This window comes from Stegastes partitus, unplaced genomic scaffold (genome assembly GCF_000690725.1).
Source record: "Stegastes partitus isolate 25-593 unplaced genomic scaffold, Stegastes_partitus-1.0.2 Scaffold546, whole genome shotgun sequence".
NCBI classification, from domain to species: domain Eukaryota; kingdom Metazoa; phylum Chordata; class Actinopteri; family Pomacentridae; genus Stegastes; species Stegastes partitus.
Window position 1 is genome coordinate 222,470 of NW_007578277.1, and position 10,898 is coordinate 233,367.

Consider the following 10,898-nt stretch of genomic DNA (forward strand, 5'->3'; position numbering starts at 1 on the left):
AAGAATGTGTGGATGGATCACCATACACTCACTAAATTTGTGGACTTTCATCCTTTCTCAACAGTGGAAGAACCAAAATCTCAGTAAGATTCATCCTTCAATGGAGGTTAGTTATGCGTCAGTTCATGTCAGCTTAAGGCAGATGCAGAGATACAGACTGGAGCTTTTACATACCTGAGTCATACACATGCCTTTTATGCTTAAACTCAGAGATAATACAACAGTTGCATTTGAAGTCCTTGAAGAACGTAGGCTCTATCAGAGGGCTGTTTCTGCTTGAACGGTGCAAAAGAGAAAAAACACTGAAATAATGATTTCACAAAATAAGTAATGTGTTCAAAACGCTGAAAATGACAGAGATTGCAAAATGTGAATGTGTATGGTCTCTGTAGGCGGCACAAAATAAAACTCTAAGAAATCTCTTTCTTGTAGTTGATCTTTGACAATCTTTTTGGGGGATTTATAGAGTGTATAGAATCAGGTTCAAGTAGCAATCCAACACATTCGTAGGTGGGCTCAAAGGATGATGCATTTTCAAGTTAACAAAATCTAAACCATACTAACAGGGTGTTGTTAATTATTCAAGACGAACAAAATCATATATTCAATAGTTTTCTTGATTTTGAATTAAATATAAGGGGTCAGCTTACAGGCACTAGACAAACAATATACATTTTGCTATTTAAAAACAACTGCCTTAAAGAAAATCTTGTGACAGACCTGATTTAATACTTAAATGGAACTGAGGTAATCCCTTGGTATGAAACAAACTGCCCACAGAAAAATGCTGGCCGAATAAGCCACACTTTGCCACTGTGCATTTTGCCAACTGTGCCCAATACTTTGGTAAGATTTAAAAAGAAGCAAATTATTATCAGTAACCTGGTGTAGCTCTTCTAACACAAATACTACTGTCATGGACCAAGAGCAAGATATTTGTTGGGGATAAAGTACATTTTCTTTGGTAAAATCAATCTCCCATTCACTCGTTCGTCCATCCATCTGTCCATTATCTATACACCGCTTAATCCTCACGGGGGGCTGCCTATCCTAGCTGACTTGGGGTGAAGGCAGGGGACACCCTGGACAGGTCACCAGTCTATCACAGGGCCACACTTAGAGACAGACAACCAAGCACACTCACATTCACACCTACGGACAATTTAGAATCACCGGTGACCCTGTTGCTGCGAGGCAACGGTGCAAACCACCGCTCCACCTTGCAGCCCCTATTTCGTCCAAAATGTTTTAAATACAGATTAACAGATATAGGTTCGTAAAATCTAAAAATCTGAAAACCATCAGCTTAAATGATTGGGACTATCTCTGCAATCTTAAGCTCTCTTGATACTGCACCCTCTTCAAACAAATACTAATGATTTTTCTGGAGGCGTTCTTATAAAAGCAGATATTTCTTTGACCAGTTTGACATTTAGTGAATCATGTAGTGCAGAGACTTTTCAGAGACGGTATTCTGGTTTTGTATTAGATTTACCTGCAATAACGACTGGATCTAAAAAGACAAACTCATTTGGCGATAACATTAGACTCTAATTTAGAACTTTAGCTTAGGTTTCCAAAAGAGCTGAAACACAACTTTTGCCCCTAAAAATTATAGATTGTTTCTTTTAAATGGAGTGGGTTGTAAACAAAACTTTTCTTTTTGCCTAAGAGACTTCATACGACCATGAGTTAACGAACCATGAGTTGCCGTGCTAAACTGAAAATTGGATCTGACTTTAAGTGGGAGAGATTTATTACTGCACTCAACAATTTCATCTAATAATTTGAGCTTTCATGGCTGAAACCAGTTCAGTTCTTTCCCTGCATAGTTGTTCAGAATGGTCTTCACTGCTGTATTTTTCAAGAAAGATCTTGCCTTGGATCAAATAAATTGCTCGTCTTTAAAATGGAGCAGCTTGACAACAACTGTCCTTGGTTTTCTATTGTCTGATATGAGCCCTCCCAATCTGGTGGGTCTTTCAATTTTAGGGCAGCTCCGTTGCCATTTGTGTGGGAGTGAATGGATGAATGAGGCAAAATATTGCAAAGCGCTTTGTGGACTTCTTCGATACAAAGTACAAAGTGCAATTCATTTACCATCTTTCAGTCTCATTTTTAAGGTGGTCCAGCTTCTCCAGGCATCCAGAGTTGCTGGCAGGTTCTTTTGCAGTAACTGAGTTTGAGAGTAACTTGTCCATTGGTTATTTTAAAATGATCAGTTTGTCTGCAAGAATTTGAAATTATTCTCATATTTGTGGAATCCAACAATTTTTAATTAAAATGGCAATGTTTTGCTCTTGCCTGTTGAATCACTGTTATAGTAGTTTATCCACTGAAGCACTCTACTACAGGAGGAACTTATTTCCTGGCTGACACATTTTTGACCTCTGACAATTTATCTGCATTTGAAAATGATCTTGTCTTTATCAGAATGCATTTCATTAGTGGCTACAATAGCAGTCCAAATTTCTAGTAAGTATAAGTAGTCCTTCATGCCCTCCGTAATCTGTGAGGTACACTCAAACAGACAAGTGTTCCACCAGCAGGACTGCAGATTTTCACCACACCGTTTGGCATCGAATAACACATTGGAAGCATCACTTTTTTATGTTCCTATACACATTGGCAATTTCTCAACACATATGCAAATGAGCGCATGAAGGAATAAAGGTCCAGGCAACTGTTTTGTACAATTAACTGGGTTTTGCTAACAAAGATGACCTAGGACTTACAGTAAGTAAACAGCAGCTCTTCTCTGACTGTATGACAAGCAGCGCTGCATTTTATTACCATTTCTGACGCTTCACTGCCTCAGTTTGCCAGTGCCTGGCACCGATATGCTGAGGAGAGGCTCAGCCGGCCACACACCTGCCACAGCACAGTCCAGGCTGAGTTTGCTCTTTGCAATAAAAGCAATGCATAATGTGGATCATTTTATCATGTCACAGTTTTTCACCACAGGCTTAGAATTGGTATCGGCGGGTGGTGCAGCATGTCTGATGTGCTCAGAGACTCGTGCAGCTTAGACGAATAGAGTGTAATCCAGGTTGTTTTCTGAAGCTATAATTTACAGATGTCCCCTGAACGCCTCCCATGCAGGCTATCATTAGACAACAATTTACCAATGTTCTCTAAAAGCTTCACATGCATCGGTAGATGCTACTAGGCAGCTGGGCACAGAGGAAGCCTCAAGTCCCCACTCAGTTACTGCAGCACAGTGGTCTGACAGGTGTGTGGGCAAAAACTGGCTAGTTTGAAAAGAGTAAAATAAGGCATAGATTTGTGAAATACAGCATCAAATTTACACAAGTTAAAATGTGGATGATTTTTTATTTATGTATACTTGGGAACACCGCCTACAAGCACATGGAGCACTGCTAAATTTAAGATGTGCCTTCAACCAATCGGTGTGCATCTGACTGATTTTTGGTTGCAGGTGTAACAAAAGTAGTTGCATGCTGTAGCATCGACCACAGCAGACCAAAACTGTTAAATATAATTTCAAACCTTATTAGCGGGTTGTTTTCTATGACCAAGAATGTTGTTTGTGCAAAATATAATTTCAACAAAAGGCTTAACTGACCAAGGTTTATAAAAATGATCCAAAAGATTCAATTAAGAGTTTTGGTCGGCTGCTGCTGCCAAACTGAAAACACCGTTCCACAACTATTCCACTAACCTTCAGGATCTACGTTAAAAGCAGTGTTAGGTGACAAACCGTAGCAATAATTTGGATCTTCAATGATCAGTCTAAGCATAATCTAATATTGCAATGCCACAGGCTTGACTGAACTGAGAAACTGCAGTGTCCTCAAAAAACACAGAAGTAAGACTTCCAACAAAAGACAAAGAAAACAATGAAAGCACTTATTGCTGACATCTAAATCTTAGTATTTCGCTTAGTTAGCTTTACCACTGACTTTACACGATGCATGTTGTTATTGTCCAGTATCACCAGAACAGACAGCATCAACGGTACCAAACCATGACACTAAAAACCAGGGTACATACCAAACAGCGTACTGTTGCAAAACTAACAAAGAGTTTTAATTTCCTTAAAACTCAGCATGCCTGTTCAGTCAGACGCAGAACACAGCTGTAAACTGGGTGTGAGATAGAAGTGACTGTTGCTTTAGCAGCAACACATCAGCAGCAACTTCCATCATGTCATCAAGTACTGCATCTTAAAAAAAAAAAAAAAACTGAGTTGCAAAAGCAGCTTCTCCAACTATTTCATTACAGTAGGATTTTGGATTCTTTTTAGCTAAAATGTAACATAAATTGTTTTTTTAAATGATATATCCTCACAATTTATAATGGAGTGACTAAGGCTGCAGCTATTTATTGTCTTTAATAGTGATAAATTCTACTCTATTGTTTTGTCTAGAAAATATATTGAGGCAAACATTATATTAAACAGCACAAGCTTGTTTTTGTTTTTTTTTAAATGGCTGAACCCTTATAAATTCTTCTTCTTTTAATCCCCTAATAAGCTAATCAACTGATCACTTCAGGTCTAAAACAGAACCAAGGAAAGGTTAAGTAAGTTAACTATAGTAAAACGACAGAGAAAACCACTAAATACTCTAACACACAAAGTTGTAAATGCTGCTTGGGATATTTACTGGGAAATTACGTTTTAATCATTAATAACAAAATGTTGATCACTTTTTTTGCTCATCAACAATTAAGTTATTTGTTCCATTATCATTCCAGGAAAGAAAACGTATTTTCTAATTCACATTTGGAGATTTTCCCCTAATTCAGTGAAGTATTTCTTAGTTAAAAGAAAAGGTTGCAGAGCTCAAAAGCAGCATTCCTCTGTGATTTTACTAATCTGTCTGATTTTGCTTCTGACAAAGCGCTAACGCAGTTTGTGCAAATGATGGACAACAAAGACCTAAAACACAGACTTCACCCTCAGGTTGTTATTCCCCCCTGTAAACAAAATCAATAAGGCCATTTTCAGAGGGCAGATAGTGATCAGTACTCCTTTAATAAACTTCCATCAATCTAACGCTCACCTGCGGCCCACCAAGTGCATGATGAAATGATTAAAATGTATATCACACAATAAGCCTCCCAAACAGCAGGACAACAAAGACACAGACAGGGAGGGAAGGGCAAGACGGGGTGAACAAGGACACCAGCACACAGAAATGCCTGAGAAAAGAAAACCTCGAACAGCGTAAGAAATATCTATTGATGTTTGTGATAAATGAGCTATTAGCATAACTAAAACATATCTATGTATCCATGTATACGTAAAATATTCAGAAAACATGTCATGCGCAGAAAACTAGCTGCTAACGTTAAAATAATCTAAGAAACAAATACTAGGCCCACGAGCCACTTCAATATGCATTGTATGCGCAGTCATCCTTTACCATCATGTCAGTTTTTTTCTCCCATTTTAAACAGCTGGTAAGCCACAGCTGGGTGGAAAATGCTCTCTGAATCCAGGGTGGTAGGGGGGTGTTACCCTACTCAATGGCCGTATTATCAGTCTAGGCACGCTCCACTGAGCAGCATGGCATAGCTGACAGCCAGGCCTAGGCACCAGCTAACAACAGTCACTGAATTCCAGCCCAGTGACAGCTTACCACAACTACAGTAACATTCCTGGGCACTGAGCACTGCACAGGCTATCTAGAGACATGTTTTCCACCTCCTAACTACTCAGAGCAGAGCTCGAGCAGTAGACATCTAACTCGCTGGGCATCTGGGGTAAAAAAAAAAAAGACACAGTGACACAGATGTCACTTCAAAAGGTGATAACAGCCACCCTCGAGTCATAGCTCCCTGGTCTCAGTGGTCTGCTAGTGTGTCAAAAGACAGGCAGATATACGAAGCAGAGAGGCGTAAATGAGTATTGCTTGCGTGGTTGTTAGATGATGTAGTCTGCTATTGCAAGACAAATGGTAATTTCATTGGCTGGTGATTTGATGGTTGATTCCTGTCTCGAGAATTGTGGGAGTTATGCAACTGAATATAAAATGCACGGGGTGCGGCTGGACTCCCACCAGGCAGGTGGATACAGACATATAAATAAGTCTGACAACATCAGCGATATCTGCAAACTTGTTTGCTGTATCACTTCTTCCACTGACCTGTTTTGATTTCAAAGGCAACAGCGAGAAAAAAGGAAGCGTTTTGATTAAAAAGCAGAAACAGTGGATAGCTTGTGTGTCACTTTTGCCACACAATGAGTTGGTTCTCTACTAAGCAGGCCAGTAAATAACCTTTTCCACAGAACACCAGACATATCCTCACTACTACCGCCACAATCCTCACATAGACAAGACAAGCTTTGTGGTGAGTGATGATAAAGACAAACAACACAAGGTTCCAACTAATACAGTTTAGAGTCTTTAACTTATTTTTGACCACAGGTGTGTGCCTGATGAAGACGTACATCTGCCAAACACATCATTCTTCACATGTAACCGAGGGTAAATTAACAACTACTGCAGCAAATGAGACTGTTCCACCTAAATGTGTGTAACATCTAAATGTCAAAATCTAGGATTCAAGCTCTTCAGAAGCTTGGCTGAATTTTATCAGTCACGGAGAGCAATAGCCAATCAAAAGCTGCTGCTTATGTAGCTTGTGGCGTGACATCAACGACTCTGCACGTAATCAAAACACACAGCGTGGCGGACCAACTGCTCGATTCTGTCCTACCTACTCCAGTAAGGTCTCCATCTTGATGTGCTTTTCATGCGGTGAAAAGTGATGTAACGGAAGTGCGTCTTGTGCAACTATAACGATTTAACATTATTCATTCTGTTCATTGTGACTCACACTGTCAGAAAAGGCCATAACTCTGACACATCAAGTTGACATATATTGTTGTTCCTGACAAGAGTCTATCAAAGACGTGACACTGCTCAGGTTTCTATAATAAAAGGATGGCTATTGTAAAATTACTGTACATCACAGAGATTAATGATATAGAGTTAGGCTGGGCAAATATATGTGAAATTATTTGTGTCAGAAAGTCTTTCAAAACATACATTAAAAAAAAAACCTTAACAATTTTATCCATTACTTTATGAATTAGAAATAATTTTGTGCGTCATACTTTTACGACGTATAGAGAATAATGTTGAGTTACTGCGCAGCCCTAATTTGTGGAACACTGTTCTTTTCTTGTCCAGACTGAACACTGTGATTCTGCTCTGTATAAGGTACACTTTTGTCCTACATCAATGGTAATTTATGGTAGATGGTTAAACATGGCTCTCTACCAGCCAAATCACACCAAACGCTGCACAAAAAAGAACATTGAGTGAGCACACACTGAGCTACAAACATGTTCAATCAATACTGAGCTGGTGACGTTTCTCTTTCTATTATACCAACCATCTCTCACTTTTTTTTTTGACAGAAACACAAAACAGAGCAGCAACAGGACATGAATTACCACACAATATTCCAGACTAAAAACAGTGAGGTTGTTGATGCTCAAGTCCACAAACCTCCTGAATTCACACGAGGCTAACATGACATAGCCTTCAGAGGGGAAACATGGCTAAATTGGATTTTTGTAGAAGGTGAGGAAATGACAGTGTCTAGCTTGAAATGAATGTGAACTGTCTGCATGCTTAAATGAAAAGTCTATTAATGGGTTCCCTGAAAACCCCATAGCAAAAAGAAATCTATCAGGCTCAAGGCATATTCTTATTTCAGGGTCCTCTACTGGGGCAGATCATATGTACATAGCTTATGATTTATTTATCATATATCCTATCTTAAGAAGCACTCTGTACAAGCTGGAGATCACACACACTGATGCAATATATGTTTTCAATATACCTTGCTTGCGGACATCCTCCACAGCAGCAGTCAGCTCATCCTTAAGGAACTGACTTTCCTTTGCAATTTTTTCTCCTTTCTCAAGAAAGTTTTGGGTAGCGGTCTCCACTGATGCAGCCAAAACATGAGCCTTCTTGGAGCGTCCCTTCTTCTTGTTCGATGGACCTTTGTTGCTGGAGTTGACCAAAGTAGTGACCTACAGCAGTGATAGAAAATGTTTCAACAACAGAAACTGTTGTTTAAGAATCTTTCCTATGGATATATTTGGAAGACTACAGTGATTTCAACAGCCCTTTTCACACACAAACCCTCTGAAAGTGCTGCATTAGCTCAAACAGGTGAAATGCAGTAAAAATATCGCTGTTAATGTAATTAAAATTATATGCCAAATTCTGTCGTTTGGGAAAGTGTAGCAAGTGAGGATCTCCTTTTTAATGCTACTAGTATTTGCTATGCTTTAGCATTACATTGATGTAACTGTATTTTTAAGCATTTTTGTAACAAAGTCTCTGCGCTATTCTACCAATGACGTGTCAACTCTGTCCAATAACTCCACATAAGAACACACACTGTGTTTACATTACCTGGGTGACCAGGGGCTCCAGTAGCCTTTCCACTGCCAGGGTACGGATCTCTAGACTCTTTGGGTCCCATTTAAAGTTGATGTTAGCAGTGTTGACGCCTGTCATGATGTCTGGTTGTCTTGGAGTAAAAAATAATGGACAAAGTCAAAGGAAAAAAGTTAAACCATGTGACCAGGGTGAAGAAAACGTCAGTCGTCAAATGCAGCACAATTAAGACTACATCAAACAAAACACCTTTTTCATCCAAAACACAGAATATCTGTTTTGGTATAAAATGTTTTGTGGCTGTATATTCAAAAAGATAACTTTTGCTCTGCAATGAAAAAAAAAATACAAAAAAGCTTTCTTAGTGATTCACAGAATAATCTCTTAAGTCTGTGCAATAATCAAAATATTAAGATCGTTGTTCGAGCCAGCAATGCTTCATTCCTCACAGTATGACTGCCAAAGGCAGCGCACAGTTACACTGTGGCCCAATTTCGATTTCTCTTTTCAGGCAGTGACTGCAACTAAATTGATTAGCTATCAAACATGGAGGGACAGGGATAATCAGCAAGCCCTGAGGGCTGAAGGGCTTCAACTAAAAAGTTGGTCAGCTGTATTATGAGAACAATGTCACAGCTAGCTCTTAGCCTAGATTGTCAACAAAGAGGCACAAATATTAAAAGCAATGAAAGAACATGTGAATGATGAGTCCCTAATGTAATACTGAAGTGTTTCCCGTTAGGTTATGTACTTGTTGTTTTGCATTCAATAATCTCGACTAGAGACTGCATTACCATCACTGATATCTGCTGTAACATATTCTTGACTGAGCCAAAAACATGTCTGCTAAAGAAAATGGATGCAAACTGTCTGGCACAGTTGTAACTCATTTCACTACTCACTGACCACTCAGTATGTTACCATGCAAAAAGTTTTTGTTAGATTTTCAGGTGGCTTTAAAAAACTAACAAACAAACAAACAAAATAAATAAATAAGGCCACAATCGAACACAAGCAAATGAAAGAGCGTGTGATGTGAAATGCACTAAAACACTACACTTGAAGAAGTCTGTATCAAGGCTTCTGTGCACAACCACTGATGATAGCTTGTGCTAATCCACAAACGTGAACGTGGACTAATGCCACTGAAACTACTTCTGCTTAATAAACCACAGAAACAGTCACATTTGAAACGGATCTGAGGACTTTTCCAAGTAAATGACGCAGAGGAGGTGAAACTGCGCACACTTCCAGTATGGGTGTGGCAGGTAGAGTCCCGAAGACAATTATCTCAAAATCTGACAAAATGAAAGCAGTTTGAAGAGAAACCAGAAAAGGGATTTACCCAATTTAATAAGTGAATAAATTACGAACATACTTAGCTGACACTAATTCCCAGTGAAGAAGCCACTAGGTGGGTCAAACACCTGGTCAGCTAACGTTGGGTGCTAACATGGGCGTTAAGTAGCTAGTTACACCTGTTGTAGCCAGCTACCTAAACAAGCGTCGGTTTAACCCACTTAAAGAAGCGTGGGAGAACAAGTTTAGAATGCGCTTGTGTAAAGTTAGGCAGCTTTCAACAGGTATTTTCTTCTTAACTTGTCGCAGGTAACATTTGAGGTGGCTCTACTTAACGCAGTTAGGTTACCTGCTACCAGTTAACGTACAGTCCTCCCAACACGACTCCTTGCTAACGCTAATGCTAACCGACAAACAACAACAACCGGAGCTCCGTTAGCCCGCTTTAATACTGTGGAAAAACTTTATCCGTCGTGTTAACGGGCTGTCCGAGTGACTGTTCCACGTAACGACGGTTTGAAAAAGCACCGTTAGTAAAGCAATAAGGACACGTTTTAAACTTACCGACAACAATCCGCTAGACAAACGGGAGTTTAAAAGTTCAAAATGGAGGAATGAGAATTACGGAATTCCTCGCCTGGAAAGTTTTCCTCCCTCTTCCTCACCTCGCAGACTCAGCTGTGCTTCCTCACGTCCGACACTGGGGTTACTTCCACCCGAAAAATATCTCGAAAAAAAGCAAGTACGAGAGCAGTTTCGAGGGGTCTTGAGCTCTTACTGACCTGAAAAGTTTCGGTTAAGGCCGTTTCGATGGAGCAGACTATTGCCCAACAATGGACGAGGCGGAGGGGGGCCGGGGCGGTGACCGAGTTCCTGAACTTCCTGGCAGAGGGGCAGGCCGACCACAGGCCGCAGCAAGCCCGAGGAACGAGGAGGTGTTTCGGGCGTGGCGCTCACTGTACGTGTCCATATATGGATTAATTATTGCTTAGGACCAGGCCGAGCAGTGGGATAACAGTTTAACCATTTTAACACGGAGTCTGAAGTAGAGACTTGATATAAACCAAACGACAGGACAGCTGAGAACAGTTGTTGGGAATCAGCTACAGATTAAATAGGGGCATTTTCTTACAGCCCTTATTCAAACTTTTTTTTCCCTTTTTGTACAGAAATGACAAACATAGCCCATGTGAATATATTCCTTATCCT

At 39.9% G+C, this 10,898-nt stretch overlaps 1 protein-coding gene across 2 annotated transcripts in view; it reads right to left on the reverse strand.

Annotated features, from left to right (window-relative positions):
* ctnna1 (catenin (cadherin-associated protein), alpha 1) overlaps positions 1-10,548 on the reverse strand; it is an 84,518-nt gene extending 73,970 nt beyond the window's left edge. The window contains exons 1-3 of one of the 2 annotated variants that reach the window (XM_008288199.1): positions 10,355-10,548; positions 8,406-8,523; positions 7,822-8,017 (exon numbers count right to left, since the gene is read on the reverse strand). In XM_008288199.1, coding sequence (XP_008286421.1) covers positions 7,822-8,017; positions 8,406-8,510 — 301 coding nt within the window. In that variant the 5' untranslated portion in view covers positions 8,511-8,523; positions 10,355-10,548. Of the gene's footprint in view, positions 1-7,821; positions 8,018-8,405; positions 8,524-10,253 lie in introns of both variants that reach the window. The other variant, XM_008288198.1, reaches the window with a different exon arrangement.
* Positions 10,549-10,898: the final 350 nt, after the last annotated feature.